The sequence below is a fragment of the Epinephelus lanceolatus genome, chromosome 9 (assembly GCF_041903045.1).
Source record: "Epinephelus lanceolatus isolate andai-2023 chromosome 9, ASM4190304v1, whole genome shotgun sequence".
Taxonomy (NCBI): Eukaryota; Metazoa; Chordata; class Actinopteri; order Perciformes; family Serranidae; genus Epinephelus; species Epinephelus lanceolatus.
In genome coordinates, this window is record NC_135742.1 from 17,292,253 (window position 1) to 17,313,653 (window position 21,401).

Sequence of the window (21,401 nt, forward strand, 5' to 3'; positions counted from 1 at the left end):
CCCACTGAAACAAAAAATCGTATCAGTTTAAGTGTACGCCCTATTTAGAATATTTTCACTGCTTTACCTCACCGTCAGACAGCGTTTTCCAACAGGGAATGAAAGCCGTTATATAAAAGCCAACAGACTCCATTGGTAAAAACAGTAATTTGACTTCGCAGAACACGAGTTGCTGGTCTATTGCTGCCTCAATAGACCTTTTTCACAGCAGACATTTTGCCTCGTCATTGTAGGAAAAGCACAGGTGTATTAAATGGCATCAATGATGGCTGCATTCCACTCATGACAGGCTTTGACATTGTGCATGCTGGCACACTGGAATAGCTTACTGGGACACTAATTGGAACTCAGCCACTGTTAATGTTATCAGTTTCACCTGTGCTTTTCCTCCGATGACTAGTCAAAATGTCTGCTGTGAAAAAGGTCTATTGGTAAGTGTGGGTAAAGGTAAAGTGGAGCTAATACTCAAATACAGCGTACATTTACACTGATATTGATTTTTTTAGGTGGCTAAATACATCTTGCTGCAACCTCGTCCACAGCAGTAGGCCTACAGTGCTTTGCATCCGTGCTGGTAGAGTTGCTTTGTCAAAGATCATAGCAAAGCAACATACTATATAAAATAAGCACAGCAGAAATGTCAGATAAGTCGCACCACTGAGTTTAAGTATCCATGCATCCATTTTCGTAACCGCTTATCCTCTTGAGGGTCGTGGGGGGGTTGGAGCCTATCCCAGCTGACATTGGGCAAGAGGCAGGGTACACCCTTGATAGGTCACCAGATGTGTTTAACTATATATGTTTAAATGTTACAGTTACGGCCGAAAATGACAACAGAAATCAACAAGTTTACTGATTTGACATATCTCTACAACTGTAATCGACTGCCTGTTGTCTACCAAGGATAATATATTTTATATTTTCCTTGTTACTTACAAGGAGGTGACTGTTGTTAGTGCAACGTCACGGCGATTCAGTCTTGTTCACATTTCAACACATTTTGTAACTGCTTTGTGCTTCAATTTTATGCCTGACACCTGTTCGTGTTAAATGCTATTTCTAGTTTGTTTTATTCTATTTCATTTAATACTTTTTTTTGTTTCTGCATGTCTCCAGGTTGGATTGGGTCTCTGTCTTTTGTTTTGGTTTTCTTTATTGTTTGTTTCATTTTGTGAATATTTGGACGTGTGTTATGTGTCTGTTGATGTATGACATTATAAAACCAACCAAACTATCACATTTGATGGTATCGAAGTACCTACGCTACAAAAAAACAGATCTCCAATCTAATTTTCAACCCAAGGCTAATGTATTGTCAAATGTGTTAGTATGTATTAAGTGATTTTTTCCCCATACCAGCACTGTGTGGTAGTTTTTTTTTAAGTACTGAGTATTGTTTTTTTATGTTAGGTTTTTATCAAAGTTTAAAACTCTGGTGCATCAAAACCACAAAGCTGCTCTTAAGCCTTTACTGTGCACAATTTTAAAAAACGGCCCAGTAATATTTTTAAATAATAATTGCCTGGTGCTGATACATGTTCCACCAGCCCCCTCACCGCACTAAACAAAGCATTCATCCTGATTAAACTTTCATTCATTTAATTGTGATGATTCTGATGCTTAATCAGCCGTTCAGGATAACAGTTTGTAAATATTTGTGGGATTCAGACCAAGTAAGGAAAGGGTTCAGTCATCTGTTTGAGTAACATTACAAATACAGATTAATCTTTTGACACAGACTCACAGCTGCATGCTACAACCATCTTAGCAGAAAATGGTGGCTGTTTCTGTGGATAATTATTTCATGCCATACAATTATTCTTGCAGCTTAATGTTTTATTCAAGCAACCCTGTGATTCAATGATAGGGAGCACAGTGAAGTGAAGGAGCGCCCATCCAGGGAGCTGCCGCTGCCCTACTGTGCTCCGACGTCTTTTGTACATCGCTTTTTAAAAGCTAATCTGAGTTGGCACTTGTCTTCTGTAAATTTGAAACGGTGGTGCGCCAGACAATCAAAGTACTTATGTATGTTGTAGGAGCTTTGCTGAAGAGGTTATCATTGTCCCCGATTAAGTACAGTGTGGTGGCATTAAAGAGACATGAGTTGCCATGTTTGAACCAGTCTGAGATTCTGCAGCTCCACACTTTCAAAAGGCATAATCAGCCAACCGTTATGATGCTAGCTACAGTCTCAGTGGGAGGAATGATGGAGAATGAGCAGCTGAGGTGGAGAGAAACAATGGTGCAAAGAACTGCAGAGGCCAGAAAATAATGAAGCAAAGGGCAAAAGTAGGAGGAGGACATATGTAGGATACAGTGAGTGAGAAAGAAAACATTGTAGATATAAAAGAGTCTGATGCATGAGAATTACAATGAGGTCACAATAATGTTTATTTAAAGTAGGAATTCCTTTTTTTGTGTATCCCAGTCTGATACATGCAAACCAGACGCATCAACACCAGGGTTTCTGCAGAGTTTACCAAGTTAAATTTAAGACCTTATAAGGCTCTTTTGAAAACCACATAGAATGAAATCAACCTATTTCACAACCATACCAGCCAAGGTATCAAAGCATGTTGGAAAACCAGTAGGAAGGTTACAGCCTAGAATTATCTATTCACATTTTCTCAGTACTGCTCAGCAGTACATTACAATAATTCCTAATGATAGAATTACCACACTATGCAACCTGGACCTGCATAAGCAGCAGAAAATTGATGGGTGAATTAACCATATGAAAGTGGAAACATGCTGAAAACTTGGGCATGATGACTCGATATGTTTCCTAGCTACTGTAGCTAGTAGGGCTGTCACTTTGTATACGAAATTCAACCATTTGTTCAGACTTAGTAAATCGTCAATCTATTAGCAAGTCTATTCAAAGAAGGCTGGGACACAGTCTATGACCCCATGGACAATATGGGGTATCCTTGCACAATGTAACTGAAGCTGCAGTGTTGGAGGTTTACAGCAGACTGCATTAGGAATAAAGGGATAGTGTACACTAAGGTGTTCTTTAGGGGCGCTCTTTTTAACCTCTTTAGGTGTGCTCAGCCTGACAGAACATTTTAGGTATGCTCGCATGAATGGCAGCTGATATACAATAGAACATTTTCATGTTGAAAGCATTTGTTTACAGTCTTTTATTAAGGACCTTTTCAATGATTGCAGGATTGTAATTCTTGCCCACATCTTTTTTAAATATATTTCAACCCACGGCCGACTGCGGACGCCTCAGTTAAACGAATCAATCATCCCCATGTTCTTTGACAGTGCGCCAGATTTCACAGTGATATGACGCAATGTGACACTGACTTCTCCTCTCTTTAACCTCCTTGCCTAACAGTAAACAAAGTTTATGGAGGACACTGGCGAGCAAAGCCGCCCTGAGTGGACAATAATGACACCAAAGCATCTGAGAAGCAGCGTGGAAGCATTTTGGGTTCTACACCGTAGATGGAAAAACAACTACAAAGGACTAGGCTGTTTGTCTACTATATACAAAGCAGCTATCTCACTCTACAATGACAACGAATCTGCTATAGTTACATTTGCCACCATAGTGTGAGTGCCTACTATTCGGCACACCAAGCTTAAGCAGGTCCCTCACCAGAAGCTCTTAAAATGTCATCACCACTAAGATAGCAAGATGTACATGCAACAATATGCAGCCCAATGGTATTCTTTTGGGAGAGGGTTCAGGATCTCATGATGGAAGTGCAGGTATAGAGCAACTGTATGACACCACACATAAATATGTTAACTATACTAAAGGATAAAACACTCGCTGTTACCACAAGTGGAATCGCTGGCCACATACGTTTATGAGACAGTCACAGCTCACTGTATTTAAGACTCACGGGGACCTGACAATTAAATTCCGTGCACTAAGGAGCCGATAGGAAGCCACGCAGCTGTACGTATTGCAAGGATTAATTCATATTAAGTGTATAATGCCTCCCAACAGCCTACAATTGGATACAAAGTCATTTTCTAACTAACGTTACTGCCTAAAGCAGGCAAGCGATGACTTTTTAATACCCTTTGTCTGAGGAAACTGAATTCAATGATTTTTAAGACTTTTCAAAACCTGCAGATACCCTGTCCATTACTGTCAGAGAAAGAAAAGCAGCAATAGTCGCCTCTACTCACAGGATTGATCGAAGATGCAGAAGATGCAGCAGCTGCAGCTGTTGGATTTGTACCGATGTCTCCCTCCGAGTCTAACTGAGGCAGCACACTCACGACTGACTGGAAAGACTCTACACAAAGGTGAGAGATGACAGATGAGGAGAAGTACACCAGAACAAGACAACAATATACAGGAAGATGGAGTGAAGGAGGAAACAATTCGCCATCAGTGCTACCTGAAATGTGAATCTCTGATGCCATAGACCATGTAGAATGACAAAGACACTTGTATATTATATAGATAGTTTTTACCTCTAAAGCTTTTTGACAGTCCACCCATCAGCTGACTTTACCTCAGCAACCATTCTTCATGTGGTTTAACTAATCCATGCTAACATTGTGTTAGCCAACTAAAATTATCATATCAATTCTCATCTATCTTACTTTATTCCATGGAATTATTACCTTTGCCAAGAAGGTCATGTGTTCAGTTCATTTTGGGAGTTTGTTTGTTTGTCAGCAGAATTATGGAGAAACTACTGACCATATTGGAGGAAGGGTGGAGCATGAGCCAAGAAAGGGCACATGAAATTGTGGAGTGGATCCGAATCATGGGGTGAACACGCTGATTATTTTTCACTTTGCAATATACGACATTCAAAGTCCGGGCTGGGATTGGACACAGCTCTCATCTTGGATGTCAACAGCAGACATGCATGTGGCTGAGCCGAAATGGTGGCAGTTTCCAGTGCAGTTCTAACTACGGCAATATTGTATTATATATTGCACCTTGATATTGCAAGATTCGGCATTTGGTGTTGGCAGAGCTCTTCGCTCTCTGAGTGCCATTTTACTTTGTTAAGTTACAGTGCACTGAACGAACAAAGTGCACTCTCATCTTAAAATAAAGGAGGTATAGACAGAGAGCTGAAACCATGGTTAGCTGATATGATTAAGAGACATCCTATTTTTCCGCAGCTGCACATGAGTTCATCTAAAGCTGAGGAAACTCTTTTAGTCTAACTAAATTTGGACAGGTTCTTCAGCTTCTTGTGTTTCAAATACATGGGCAAGACATGGCCATGCCAGGGGGTCTGGCGCTGTGTAGTTCCTAGAGCTCCTACTCTTTTTGCATTCTTGATATGGGATGGAATTAAAGAAAAGTTGGTCACGTTGATCAAAGGTCCGTAGGTGTAAAGCGGAAAGCCCTCCACAGCCCTCCTCTTTATGGTCAGACTTTGAGACAATCTCAGTATCCAGGGTGTTATTGATGCCATGAGACTTCTCGAATATCACTGGGTAGTCCAACCATGCATAGATTATACTCATCATGGCATCCATGTTGAGAGCAGTGATGATATCGTACTGCTTAAAGCAATCTTCACCAACTTCAATGTGACAGTATTTAAGAGTACTAGTTTTACTTTATGTGTACTTTAGGATGTGACAACTCCATATTGTTAAGATAAATTGTTGTCAAATTATATTCACACCAAGAGACCTTGATGATTTATCAGTTTAACTAAATGGAAGCAGTCTCTGTGATTCCATATGTCTGTCCTTCGATTTTCTTGACAACCATTCAGAAGACTGACTTCACACTACACAGGTATACCGCTGAAGGCCCAAGGAAGCGCAGTGTCGAGTGCCAGCTCTTGAGTGCTACTTGACATATTAGTAGTGTGTTATATACACACTGCAGTATATTGAGACAGGACCACAAGTACAATTTTTCTTATTTGCTGGAACAAATTTTCAAAACAGTTCACACACAGGCCTGAACTAAAAGTTGCTGGCTGAAATGACATATTTTGTTTAAAAAATGCTCAACACACTCACGATACGATCAAACAACACAATGTGGTTGAGACAATTCAAACATTCAATCAACCATTACACAATGGACAGTAAAATTTAAAATCTGGCCTCTTTGATCCATGCCTGCAAACAGCAACACAGAGGTATTATCTTTTACAGATGGATAACACTAATTGCTGACTGACGAGTTGTGCAAAGTAGTTTCACACAGGTGCATTAGAGATTCAGAATTATGTAAGTGATTTCTATCAGCTGTGAATAGAAGTTTTCCTTTTGTTTAACACAATTGATACCACAGAGTTTTGGGTTTGTGTTAACTGTTTTAAAACAGGGTGTGAAAAATTTGTGAAACCAATGAAAAAGTGTCAACACATTTGCAAAAGAAGACTTCTGATGTGCTAAAAAGATGACGAAGAAGTTCAAGTGGGTTCCAGTTTCATGAAGTGTGTCTTAGCAACTGAAAAGCTTAAACTCTACACATTGCTGAACAGCATGCTGGGTACAGTTTGCTCTCTGTCGCTCACTACAGTGCATTCAAGGACAGATGAATAAAGAGAGAGTCAGAGTCAGAGTTGGTGCACTGTCATAAACTCAAACATTTCAAGCATCAGCGATGTAACTTGTGGAATGAACTCTTTTGTTCCCAGAAATAACCTGGTCCCAAAAAGCTGGCTGTCAGCAATTGGTGCAAGTGCTCTAGCACTGCTAGGGGACGCAACTATGTCATGGCAGGTGTATTGCTTAAGACCCAAGGAAAGCTTTGAGCAGCAATACCAAGCTTTGGGACAGCTCTGAGTGGGCACTCATAACTTGGAAAATCATGATTACATCAACATCTCTCTACTGGTGCATCTGATGGAAAATTCAGGGTCCCTCATATCTGGCAATTTGTCCATGTGTGCATGATCATCACCCAGATACCTATCATTAAATCTGCACTTTTGCAGGAATGAGCTTAAGGAATTTTTTTTTTTTTTTTTTTGCTTTGGCACCTCCAGAAAAATTTTAATCTCAAGTTAAATTGATCAAAGTAAAGCTAAAAAGACTTCTGGGGAGATGTTGAGACACGATAAGAATGCTAATCCAACACACACTGATCCAGGAGCAGCTTTAAAATGGATGGATGGACGTGAGATCCACGTGCGTCAAGAATAAACATGACCTGTTCTGTGTTTTAACATTAGACATATACATACTTAAAGACTGAGTCCACAGTCTGTGTTGTCAGTTTGCCTAAAAATAGAATATAAACATCCGCCCAGCTAACACATGCTGTGAATACCTATGCAGGTTCAGTCAACACAAACGAAGGAAGACAACTGAGACGACCGAGGAACTGAAACAGAGTGAGACTGCGAAGACTGCAGCCACTAATTACCATCACTCAGTGGCAGGCAGTTACAGAACAGAGGCAGCAACAAGTCTCTGTAATAAGCTACAAATGAGGAGGCACTACAAAGTCATGCTAATGAGGCCAGCTAGCGCCCTGTGGGACTGCCACCCTCGTTCAGTTAATGTTAACACCGGCGCCCTTTCCTCGAATGTACATCTGAGAGAACGGAGAGAGATGGTGGAGGCGGAGAGAAATAATAATCAACATTTGCCACCCTCTTGTTTGCATGAGACCTTTCGGGAACAACACTGGGCTTGTTCGTACTTGACATCGTGTTCACCTTCACTTCTCTTCACCCCCTTCTTTTCGCCCCATTCGCTTGATGTCTAACAACATCCTGTCCTCACTCTCTGTTACCAAACTCTCACTAAATACAGATGAGCTGATAGTTAAAAGGGCTCTCTTGGCTGAAAAGCGGGTTTATGATCCTTCATAAGGTTCACTCTCACAAAAGCTCAGTCATACAGTGTGACTGAAAGACTACAACACTGACCATGTGCTTTTTTCCTCATTCTTCAAGTCTTTGCTGAAACATATTTGAGTTCTCCAAAGGTGGCATTCTGATTGTACCTTCTATTCCACTCCTTACAGGCTAATTTCACCTTTAATTGTGTCCCAACTGAATATAAACACTAACAATTACCAACCTCATCTTATAAAAATCTACCAATGGGTGTGAATATTACAGAAGATGAATGGGCGCATATTTGGAGAACACAACAGTCTACAATATCCTCTCGTACTTGGAGAGAGCACTGTTGGAAGAATATAATTAAATTCTTTATTACGCCACAGATTAAGGGCAAATACCTGTCTATAGCAAGATGCAGGGCAATAAATGTGGATCATACTCATGTATTTTTGCTCTGTCCTGAAATTGTGCAATTTGGGTAAACATTCATACAGTTACCATTAAAATTTTGGATCATGCATGGAAATGTGCTTAGGCAATAAGGCAGGATGAATCGTGTTAAGAGAAGACAGATACATACTGAAAATGTTGTTAGCAGCCTGTAAAAAGGCCATCACAAAGAGATGGTATAAGGCAGAACCACCAACACAAGACGAGTGGCTGAAAATTGTGAATGAAATATATGATATGGAACTGTTAACCCACAGGATATGGACTCAAGAGGAGTGATGTTGAAAGAAATGGGAGAAACGGACAGTGTTTATTTGTCAACGAACGACAAGATGAGAGACTCGGTAACTGACTATGTCACAGGGATGAATAGCTTTGCAGACCTTTTTATTTATTTGTATACTTATTTCTGTGTTTTCCTTTTAATGACATTTTGTAAAACCAATAAAAATGAAGTGTTGATAAAGAAATAACAATATACTAATGTGACACACTGTCACACTGAATCAGCTGTCAATAGCCCCATAATAAAGATCAAAATCTTCCATTCCATTGACGTAGGCCTGCCACAATAACTACTTTTGTTGGATGATATATTGTTCCAGAAATAACTGCAATAAACAATATTATTGTTTTTAAGACCATTTTATGCCACTGATATGATAATATAACAGCATAATAATGCGAGCACTCCCTTTCAAAGTGCAATGAACTTATAACTGTTCAGTATATTTAGAGATTCATAGATATCCTAAATAAATTAAACAAATAAAATAAAAGCACACATCTGATCAATGAATAAAATGGACTCTGGTGCTCTGTTGAAATAATGCACTTGAATAAATATTAAATATTTGGTACAGTGAGTCATCCCCTCACAGATAATTAACTGCCAATCCAGTTTCTCAATGGCAGGACCTTTAGGACCTTATTCTTTCAAACACTGTCTGGTCAGTGTCAGTCGGGAAAATCACCTAATAGCCTCAACGTTATCGTCACTTCACCTGGTTCACTATTGTTGTGTGTGTGTGACACAGACAGCAGACGAGGACAGAAGCAGTACAACCAGAAATGACAGCAAAACGCGTCACTCAGCATAGTTTTATTCTGCTCATTGAGCTTAGGTGCTGAGAAAAAAATGCTTAGGCGTTGCGTACAAGTCTTACAATAGTGCGGAAAACCCTGATGTTTGTCGTGGCATCATGTTGGCCTACATGTTGGTGACATTCTCATGTAAATGCTGTAAGGGTCCAAGGACAGAGGGATGTCGTATGCTCTAAAACCCTCTGAGACAAATTGTGATTTGTAATATTGGGCTTAATGAATAAAATTGAATTAGATTAAATGTTGATGACATTCTAATGTAAACACAACAGGCATTATCCTATCATATACAGACATGACCTCAATCATTTTTGCCTAATCTAATTACAGTTACAGGCCTAGTTTAACTATCATTTCATGTCGCTGACCGAAAATAATTGAACTGCCTTGTAAACAGTTTGTTTGTTGTTGAAGTAGCACTCTAAAGTGGAGAAGTACTTTCGAGAGGCTAGGGATCTGCCCCACTGCTAAAACACAGAGCCAGAGACAAGAGCAAACTGCACAATGAGCATGGTTATTTCATTGTTAAGTATCTGATGGCTTTGATTAGATTCAGTGCAGCTATGCAGCGATGTGCAATCTAAATCACTCTGACTCAACACAGAATGAGTCAAACAAGTGTGAAAGCAGACCAGCAGGGTTATGATGGAGGGCACGATCCAACTCAGATTTGTATTCAAATAAAAATCTTTGTGAAAACGGCTTTAGTAACGCCTCAACTCCGAGCAGGAGTTGTTTGTTTATTGGTTGTGAGAGATATGATTATGCTCACAATGAATAAATGACCATTCAAGACAAAAGGGAATTCTGTGGTTTACATTCTTGTAAAGACATAAACCACATGAGAATCTACTGTAAGGTGCTTATGTAAGTATGTACAGTGTGTACTCTCTGTATACACATGCTCCAGTACATGTTTTTGTAGGCTACTGTGTATGTGAGCATGCATTCAGCCCAATGCATTACTGACCTTGTAGGCTGGTAGGCTTGATGGCATTTGTAAAATCACAGATTTTGTCCCACTGGTCCCTGACAGCCTCAGGAGTCATGGGTTGGTTCTTCTTTCTTACAGTGCAGCCCTGAGAACGCTCCCAGCGCACTGCACAAATGGACACACACAAATAAAGAGGTCACTGCATCGTGAAGATCACACACATACAGCTGTAGTGAACCAGGGGCTAATGAATATCATAGATGCATACAGACGTTTCCTCGGGAAAAACACACACACAGTACTCACATTTACCGATCCAGCCTCCGCCGAGCTGAAAGCAGATGAAACATGAGAAGATGAGCAAACGCACAAATAAGAAAAAAATATTGTCTCTTTACAGAAGCTGAATATGTCAGTGGTATATTACTGTGCAGAAAAAAATAGACACAAAGCTACAGGCAGTACAGTGAGAGAGATCTTAAGAGGAAGAAACAAAGTGAGTTTTTCTTTTTTTTTTTAATACCTCAAACAGTCCTCCATTTTCTTGGCATTGTTCATGACAGAGCCAGAGGACCAGGGGAGCAACATACTCAGACTTCAGAGATGCCACAAGGTCTAAATAAAACAAGACATACACAAATACAGTACAGCAGAGCTTCTTCTTTTATTGCATGTCTGTTACACAATTGTCCTATACTGCAGAGGGGTGCCTCTGCGTCAGTGTCTCTGTTTGGCAGTTGGCGTTTTGTTAAAATGATGCTGTGTTTGCTTAATGTGCTCATTTTGCAAATACCACAAATACATGGTCTGAGTTATTAGACAAGCCTAAAGCATTTGTCCTCTTTCTACAGAGCTAGCATCAATTACAAACTGCTGTTTAACCATTTTAAAAAGGAATTACAGGAAAACAAAATGGTAGAAAAGGAGCAGAAAATACCCTTATTTTTGTATATATATCTAACTCAAGTACAATATAGGAGTATGATGAATAAACATCCTCTGAAATCATGTTCTTAAAAGGTCCAGTGTGTAGGATTTAGGGGGATATATTGACAGAAATGGAATATAATATAATAAGTATGTTTTCTTTAGTGTATAATCACCTGAAAATAAGAATTATTGTGTTTTCGTTACCTTAAAACAAGCTGTTTATATCTATATAGGTAGCAGGTCCTCGTCTACGGAGATCGCTATGCTGTGCTGCCATGTTTCTACAATAGCCCAGATTGGACAAACCAAACACTGGCTCTAGACAGGGCTTAGCAGATACTCCACAAAAAGAGCAACGGAAAAACAATTATTTTAAAGTGAAACTGCTTTGTTCAGCATTTATACTGCTTTAAATCCCCAAATTAGTTTGTTTTGGAGAGGAAGAGACCTCTGCGGATAATTTGGCTCTAAGTAAGAACCTCCTGAATGTCTGGATCAGAAAAAGGTGAGCACACATTTGCAGGTGCTGAGCAAGCGGGCCGTCTGCGAAGTGCAAAACAGCGTAGGAGAAACATGCTGATTTGATTTGTAAGGTGAAACTGCTTTATTCAGTGTTTTTACAGGTTTTAATCACCTGGTCCGATTGTTTAGGAGAGGAAGAGACCTCTGACGACAATTTGGCTCTCGTGTAAAATCTCCTGAATAATTAACACTGAAGGAATTCTAACCGGGAGAAGTTTCAGCTGGTTGCAATCTGCAAGCCTCATCGACAGATGCCCCTAAATTCACCAAAATCACTGTTCTTTTAATTTATCAAAAGCAAGGTAATATATCCAGCGTCCCCACACATTTTCATGGACAAATTATCAAATCTCAAAAATGCAGTACAATTTACACCACTCTACATGTTAAATCACACTGTAATAACATTATTATTCTCTTATGCAAACATATCACATTCAAACTCTATCCAAGCCAGCTGGCATACATGGAGGGAGAGACAGAACGCAAGGAGGAAATTGAAGAAATCTACATGATGGTCAAATAAACGGTGTTCCACATCGGTGCATATTATCACCATGTTACGTCGGCTAACCTAAAAAAACAAATTTGCCATTATGTTAGCATTACATGGATTGTTATCCAGTGGAAGATTACTGCAACAATTCATTTTAATACATACAACCAAATTCCATTATTTTTCCAAAACCTGTAAGAAGTTCTCTGATTCCATGACCTTCCCAGGCCTGGAAAATGAGATTGTAAAATTCCATGACTCTACCAGGAACCCTGTGTATTTGTTATATCACTGTCTCCTCACAACACAGCTGGGATTGTTTGCTACAATGCTAATCTGTATTCTTAAATAATCTAATCTTCTGCTGGACAAATAGCAAAAGAACATGCACTGATACTGGAGCATTAAAGACAACTTCTGAATGCATGAGAACACACAGTAGGTCCAAGTCAAAATCAATTTAAAAGTGATCTCTAAAAAGTAATGAAAAAGATTCCTAAACATGTTGGCATGGTGTCAAGCAAATAAATATGGCACAGGCTTTTAATTCCCTGTATGAACTGGTAAAGATTTAATGCCAGACACCATATGTGTGCTGAAAATATCCGCAGCCTCAATCAATAAAACACGGTGGTAAAAGACCGGGCATTCTGTTTCGCTGCACTCTGCAATGTTTAGCAAGATTAGTTTTGTTGTTTGTGTTTGAGAAAAGCCTGAGTCAGTGAAAGCCAACATATGGAACCGAGTCATTTACTAAGGTGAGGCCATCCTGTGACAGTTGGCACGGCGCAGTGTGACAGATGCTACTGTAGACCAGCACAGCAGGGCAGCAAAGCCATTCCTCTAATTTGTCACTTAATACCCCTGTCAACAGAGCTGGAGTCGCAGAGCATGCACAATATGCTCATGATGTGTAGACACACAGTGGGTTTGGTGGGTTAGAAAAACATTTCCTATCTTTATGGGCTCGTGAGATCCTTTTGAAACACAGCCTGTTTTCATTTTGAAGGTTGTATTTTAGTCTTTTGTTTGATATAATGTTCAAAGGCAACATAAAGTCTCCAACGTTTACAAGCTGTTTTGAGCTATATTTCATTGTGTTCACTGCGACTATCCGATGCTGCGTTACCTTCTGTCATGAGAAATATTTTAAACATGAAAAATATACATGTTTCATTAGCTTTCTTACTCATACTTTTGTCAGTATTTGGAGGCACAGCTAGCACCTGCAGTAAAATAAGGAGGCCAGGGCTGCCTGTTTTAATCAAGGGCTCACACTTTAAAACTTTTAAAGCACTTACAGGGTGCATGATTTCATCATGGCTGTTGGTGCAGTGAAAAACCACAGTTCTTGAATATTAGATGACAAATTTGCATGTCAAACGGGACTGCTGTTGCCTCAAATTTTGTAAATCAACGTAACATGGGCCTTACATTATGCAGCTGTTCTAAAAAAAAAAAAAAAGAACTATGGTTAAAATCCATTTGGCTATTTTGACCTGTCCAAAGACACATGTACATGTGAGAGAGTGTGGACCTGGCAGAACATTATAGTACGCATTATACTGACCAACTGCATGCATTTATGTATTTGTTTAATCTCTCTACTTACCCGGGGTCATGATATTCTCTGTGAGACGTGACCCAGCGAGAGGAGCAATAGTGTTGCAGTGGACATTGTACTTGCTTCCCTCGATGGCCAACGTGTTTGACAGCCCCAGCATGCCCAGCTTGGCAGCGCTGTAGTTCGCCTGGCCGAAGTTACCATAGATGCCGGCGGCTGAAGCCGTCATGATAATTCTGGCCACAGACAACCGGAGGCAACAAGTCAGTCACAGGCATAGCGATGCAGTAATGGGAAACACAGACGGCCCACACACACACATAATTACACAAAGTGACACGTACTCTTCATGCATGTATAATCACACAGGAGTACGCACATGTAGGCATCTAGTCATGTAATGCTGGCCCATTCACACACACATAACATTCAGCTGCTTTACTGCAGATACAGAACTGCACATTTACTTTAACATTTCATGGTGAGCACAGGCTGCATACAGGAGTGAATGCATGTATGCACAGCAGGCTCACAGTCTTGCACATACAATTTTGATAGTCATCTCACGCAGAGAGTTCACTTCAGTCAAGAAAATATAATGAGGTTAAGCACCAATGCCACATTAGGTGTGGGAGACATCTGAAACACGCTGTCTCACTGGTCATCAGAAAGCAGTGATCCATATCACAGCATACTCATACTGTATACTACAGTGGATCCACCAGAGGATTGGCAATGATATCATATTACGCAAATCAATAACTTTTATATGCTAAAGCCTATGATTCAATTACTGAGGGAAGCTTTCAGACGATAAAAAGTTGCCCTGTAGAAGAGCAACAGCAAACACACAAACTTTCTTTTGTGCATTATGGACCTAATAATACAGAGTAAAATTCTGTGTGTTGCTCCATGCTTTAACATTTTACTCACAGCGTTGGCTTCTGTGCCCATTCTCTCTGACAGTCATGTTATGAACCTTCCTACTTTTTATTTCTTTCTGTTATGGTCTTACCTTTAAATACACAATTAACTTTAGCTCAGGTTGAATGCACACAGAGATTGAATTTCAAACCCACAGGACACTAAAAAAACTACACGTGATTTTCAGATGATCATGATTAGAATTTTTTTTTCCTCTGTCTTATCTGCAACTGTTTTCTACTCTACATAATAAAAAGCTGCTCTTTGGCTAAATGCAGTGAAACTTTCTGCAAAATGTCACCTCAGTGTTTTTGGACTACTTTCTTCTCCCATTCATGTAGACCACATGCGCACACGTGGAGGGCATCTGTTACCTGGAGTAACATGGGAGCAAAACTGGCTGTGTGACCTTCTTCTGCAAATTAAAATTCAAAACATGCAAGCGGCTCTGAAAAGAGCTTTTGAGGTTTGTATTGAGGTTGCACTTAGCAAGAATGAGCACACATTTTATTTTTCATAGCAGGAAAAGCATAACTGTTTATTACTGATTGTTTTGGAGTTGCTGGGTGTTGGAGATATCGTCCGTAGAGATGTCTACCTTCTCTCAAATAATTAATAATATTAAATGAATAACTCAAAAGCAATGTCTCTTTCCAGAAATCATGACCTGGTTACTCAAGACAATCCACAGACCTTGTTGTGAGCAGTTTCATGTAGAAATTATTTTCTCACTACCGAACTACACCCACCAACCTACCAGCACAGAGAGGGTAATTTTTGCCGGTGGTATTGTGTCTTAATTTTATTTCCAGGTTCAGTTCTGGGTGGGAAAAAAAGAACATGTGGGTTGGACCGCGGGGGTTGGATGATAACTATATTAAAATAAAATGAGAATAATTAAGTCAAGTCATGTTTAGAGTTTAATTGAAAGTTTAATGTTTTAATCCTCTGACTGGTGGCACGGTGGTGGAGAAGTTAGCATTGCCACCTCACAGCAAGAGGGTTCCCAGTTTGAACTCAGGTGTGGGGGAGCCCTCTGTGCGGGGTTTGCATGTTCTCCCCATGTCAGTGTGGGTTTTCTCCAGGTACACCTGCTTCCTCCCACAGTCCAAAGACATGCAGGTTAATTGGTGACTCTAAATTGGCCGTAGGTGTGAATGTGAGTGTAAATGGTTGTCTGTCTCTATGTATCAGCCCTGTGATAGTCTGGTGACCTGTCCAGGGTGTACCCCACCTCTCGCCCACTGTCAGCTGGGATAGGCTCCAGCCCCTCCGCAACCCCTAACATGATAAACGGTTACAGAAAATGAATGATTGAATGAATCCTCTGACTGACTTTGTGTGTCAGGTGCGTTACTAACAGGCACGGTAACTGTTGACATGTGCTGCTCAAAATTTTGAGTATAAGCAAAAAATATTGCTTTCAATTGTATTTTCTTAATGACCTTCTTTTTAAAACATATTAATTAGTTTCACATGTATGAAATGTCCCAAAATGATCGCTATAACCATGGTGCCTAACCAAGTTATTTGAACACCACATGGTTATTATAGGATTTGCAGTTTTGGGGCCAGGACGCGTTGCATAACTTATTGGTCATATGTGCGGGTAGAAGGGCAGGTGTGGTATTGCATGTTGCGGGTCCAGTTTGGGAACAGGTGCTGAAAGTCAGACAGGACTCTGATCACTGCACAGAAGGAAGTGGGAATCTACTGCTAGCTCACCTAGCACTAGGGCTGTGCAATTAATCGTCTGGTGATTGCGATTACGATTTTGAGGTCAAACGATTTCAAATTTACTGAAATCGAGGGTAAACGATTTTTGGTCACAGACACCTGGAAATGTTATTTTGTCTTCTACGGAAGCCGCCATGTGCAATACCGCCCCCTCCCCTCCTCTCACTCCACAAGCCAGTCAAGTAGGTGAACTACGAATGATGCGAGGGGCAGGTGATCGCGTAAGATTTCAAAAACAGCGTGTGGAAAATGGCAGAGGGAGAGCGAGAGAGGTTGGTCTGTGTGTGTGTGTGTGTGTGTGTGTGTGTGTGTGTGTGTGTGTGCGCATCGGGGCCGAACTCCGCCATGCACGATACAGAGCAAAGGAGAATTGTAAACGTGCGACCATGTAGAGACAGAAATGACATGCTGTCGTGTAAACAATATAAGTCATCACGTGCGCTGCATAATTGTTTGCATAATCATGATTTCAATTTTGACCAAAATAATCGTGATTATGATGTTTTCCATAATCTCACAGCGGGTTAGGGGTTAAAATTACAGCTCGGCCAAGGTCACAACATGAGCCTCTCACCCATGAGTACATGCACGCTTCTGCACGGCAATACATTTGGCGGGTGTAGTTAGCTAAAGAGAAGAAAGTTCCTACATGAAACTGCTCACAACAAGATCTGTGGATTATCTTGAGTATTCGGGTCATGATTTCTGGAAAGAGAAATTGGAGGGGTTGAGCACCAGAAGCCGAGTGCCATCTAGTTCCACTATATTCAGAAAGGCAGACATCTCTATGGCTAATATCACCAACACTTACATTACTTACATTAAAAAAAATCTAGATTAATAAACAGCACTACAGGTAAAAGGAAAAATAGGTATTTTTGATTTTGGGGTCATCCTCACCATTTTCTGTAAGCTGCCTCAAAACGTGACCAACACATATCTGCATACATTCTCACTGCCTCAGTATAAATTATTCAGTGGATGTTTGCTTCTTATTGAAGAGGCTTCTCCAGAGGTGAAGAATCATTGGTGAGTGGCAAAACACCTTCAACTCTACAACTTCACACTGGTGGACATTTGAATTTTTTATGCTGCACTACTTGGGAGAAAAAGATGAGCCTGCACAGACATCTCTGCTGCTTCTTGTGGAGTCATCGATTTAAACAGAGCTCAAATTGTTCAGAGATTAACCTGCAGTGCTGCACAGCCAAATTAAGTAATTTCCTTCATTCTTTGGTGATTTACATATTCATATCAAATTTGCTGTCTTGGGCTTTTATTAGTATGCAGATTTTTCACTGCACACCATGAAACCAATGGAGCTAGACATATTAAGGGGTACCAAGTGACTAAAGTCAGAGTTAGAATATGTATAATAATGTGATGGTAGACATGCTTTATATTACTCATTACCTCAAGTGCACATCCTCAAGAGCCCACTTAAAATGGGGCATATAAAAACCATTTTTGCTGATGTCTGAATCGGGTCTCACCAAAGAGCATTTCGTGCCATGCTGACATCCTTTTGATTACAGTCCAGCCATGGTCTGTCTGCTGAGGATACTGTAACTTTAGCTGGATCTAAAAGAAAACCCTGCCCACGTAATAAAGGCATGGCACAGCCTTTATCCCCGTCAATAGCTGTCAGAAGCCGAGCTCCTTACCTGCCAAACTTTTGGTTTTTCATGTGGTTCCAGGCAGCTCGAGTCACCAAGAAGGAGCCTCTCAAGTGAATCCTCTGAATCAGGTCTGAAAAGGAGAACAAGAGGGGTGACCCACTAAACACGAATACACATAAAACACTTGTGTTATTTCACATGAGAGCACCGTGGATCAAATCCAGCTTAAAGTCAATATTTTTTTGGATGTAAATCCACATTTGATCCTGCGGGTCCTTTCTTTTTTTCCCTTAGCTTTATTTATTAGTTTTTTTCAGAGAAACAACAGATAACAGTAGTACACCAAGTTGCGTGGAAACTGTAACAATAAACATGTGTACTGTATATACATACAATTGCACGTATAAGGAATATGCAACAATAAAACACAAAGTAAATCATTTCTATGGATCAGGTACAAACACTGTAAATTAGGGATGATCCTTGTGGCTAATTTCCCTGACACTGAAACAGAAGTTTAAACTTAAACTATGCGACTACTCTCAAAGTAAGGAAACACTCACCAGACAGTCAAAACTGAGCACAATTTAATCTACAAGGTTAAACACTGTCTGAAAAAATATTACATATAAGAGCTATTTGACATTATTAATCACATTTTTCAGTAACTTTATACTGCAGAAATGTGTGGCACTTTGCACCGTGCAATATCAACATTGCGCATCATCCTACAAAACATGACAACAATCCACTAAATAAAAGTTAACAAATAACATCTACTGAAAAAAATACACTTTAGGAACATAAATCTTGAGGAAACGGCATGATTATTACAACAGCGTTATCACTGGGTGGACGGTACAGCATAAAATGATAATAATTTTAATAATAAGTTTCTCTGGCACCAACTATTGAGGCTAGAAACATGTAATCAACTAGCCGACTAATCATGCTCATCCCTAATTGATCAGCATGTTACTTTCCGTGTGCTTGTGATTATTACAATGGCGTTATCATTGGGTGAACACAATTACATAAAATAATAATAATTTTAATAATAACCTTAACCATGTACCAATGAAGGAATGGGGAAAATGGAAAAACCTGGATTTTATTCTTTAAACCATTAAGTTGTGAAAAAAAACCTCTTAGTTCTTCAAGTGTAATTCAGGAGAAGAGGAAGCACATCTCAAGAAGAAATAACCTTCATAATTCGCCAAAAGTCTGACTGCTTGCTTTTTTTATTATCAGCATTTACTTCAACTTTTACTTTTAATTAATATCAGAAAATTGAATTTGACACTTCAGTACAGTAAGTATTAGATAATTTAAGACTTTTACTAAAGCAATATTCTATTAGGTGGCTTAAACTTCTACCAAAGTAATTTTCTGTTCAGTTGTCCGTACTTTTACTCAAGTGTAGCTTTCCGGTACTTCATCCACCACTGGTTGAGCGGGCGATTTCCATTTGACACGAACCAAGCCTCTAGCTAAGAGCTCTACAAAAGCTGTAAAGTTCTTCACATAATTTGATGTTGTAGGCGTTAAGCTGACTCCAAATAGGGCAGTGATTGGGGATGGGTTGACAGACACAGAGATACCTTGTGAGACTGTACTGAATATTTCCAACCAAAGGTTATACAGGGAGAGGCATGTCCAAAGCATGTGGATATTAGGTCCTTTCATTTGTGACAGGGAGATGTCAGTGGTCAGAATTAATAGACAGTTCAGCTCTGCTCAAACCATCTCCATCTCCACCGGAGCCCCACAGGACTCTGTAATTTCACCTGTGCTCTTCACCCTGTGCACTGATAACTGCAGAGGCTCAGATCCAGAAATAATCTACATCAAATTCTCAGACAGAGCCATTGTGGACACCATTAACTGTGAGGGGCAGCTCCAGGCTGAGATGAACACGTCCTCAGAGCAGTATAAGGGGAATTACTTTGACCTCAACACCTCCAGCACCAAGGAGCTGGTCATTGATTTCTGTCATGAACAGCACACCATCCCTCAGGTAAATAGCCAGAACATAGAGAGAGTGGAGGCATACAAATACCTCTGAACCACAGCTGACCACAAACTCACTTTCAAACCAAATCGTCTTCTCCAAATGTCAACAACAACGCCTCTTCTTTCTGAGGAAACTCTATAAACTTCTGGTGCACCAATCAGTCTTACTGGCTTTCTACAAGTGTTCCATTACATCCATCATCACCTTCAACCTAACAGCCTGGTTTGGTGCTTTGAGCAAAATCCGCCCCAGCCCTCTCAACAAAATCATTAGAATGAGCAGCACAATCATTGGACTGGATCAGCAACCTCTGAGTAGCATCCACAGCAGACTGACTAAAATGTGAGAACTACAAACAGCCTCACATACCACACACACACACAAATACACACTACACAACCAATACATCACTTACCCTCAGGCTGCAGATACAGGTCACTCCCACTCAAGGCCAAGTGGGCCATGTCAAGCTTTCTGCCTACTTCTATCAGACTCATTAATGCTTGAGCTAGCTTGGGTGCTTGATCCATATTTATTACTTATTTATGGATATTTTTAAGCATTTTTTTTTGGGGGGGGGGCATCTTAAAGCTGCACCCTACCCTGTGTGTTTTAAAATGATGTTGTCGTACGTGTTGTGTATGCACTGACGTTTTTACACAAATGAAGTTCCTAACACATATATAAAGTTATTTTAACTTTGATTTGATTTAAACTCCCACACAGACAATCTGTTCTTATGGACATAAGGTACATAGACAACACACACAAGTTCAAACAAATGTAATCTTCTACTTATAGCATGATGGCACAGTGAGCTAAACAAATGTAAAAAAATGTGATCCCTTACACAGTATGAGTTAATGAGAGTGAAGAGAATGTAAAGATTAGAAATTAAGTACTTACCCCAGTCTAAATCACTGGTCCTGGCAAATGATCGGTCACGGAGGATCCTTAAAAAAGAAAAGCAGGACTGAGTTTTAGTCTTTTCAGTCTTTGTGACAAAACCTAAAAGGAACTTTCCTCCCCACAATCAAAAATACATATGTTTCCTCTTATCTGTAGTGCTATTTATAAGTTTAGATTGTTTTGGTGCAAGTTGCAGAGTGTGGGAGATATCAGCAGGAGAGATGTCTGCTTTCTGTCTAATATAATGGAACTAGATGGCACTCAGCTTGTGGTGCTCAAAGTGTCAAAAAAAATACATTTGAAAAACTCAGCAGCAATGTCTCTTCCCATAAATCATGACCTGGTTACTCAAGATAATCCACAGACTTTGTTGTGAGCAGTCTCATGTAGGAATTATATTTATTTTCTGCACCCACCAACCATATTACCGCACAGAAGGAGGCA

General features: G+C 40.0%; 1 protein-coding gene across 1 annotated transcript in view; it reads right to left on the reverse strand.

Moving 5' to 3' along the window:
• Window positions 1-21,401, reverse strand: part of hsd17b4 (hydroxysteroid (17-beta) dehydrogenase 4) — a 49,468-nt gene that overhangs the window by 22,575 nt on the left and 5,492 nt on the right. Inside the window, exons 6-12 of the mRNA XM_033619310.2 lie at window positions 20,955-21,001; window positions 18,080-18,164; window positions 13,803-13,990; window positions 10,766-10,857; window positions 10,549-10,573; window positions 10,279-10,407; window positions 4,153-4,262 (exon numbers count right to left, since the gene is read on the reverse strand). Coding sequence (XP_033475201.2) covers window positions 4,153-4,262; window positions 10,279-10,407; window positions 10,549-10,573; window positions 10,766-10,857; window positions 13,803-13,990; window positions 18,080-18,164; window positions 20,955-21,001 — 676 coding nt within the window. The remainder of the gene's footprint in view (window positions 1-4,152; window positions 4,263-10,278; window positions 10,408-10,548; window positions 10,574-10,765; window positions 10,858-13,802; window positions 13,991-18,079; window positions 18,165-20,954; window positions 21,002-21,401) is intronic.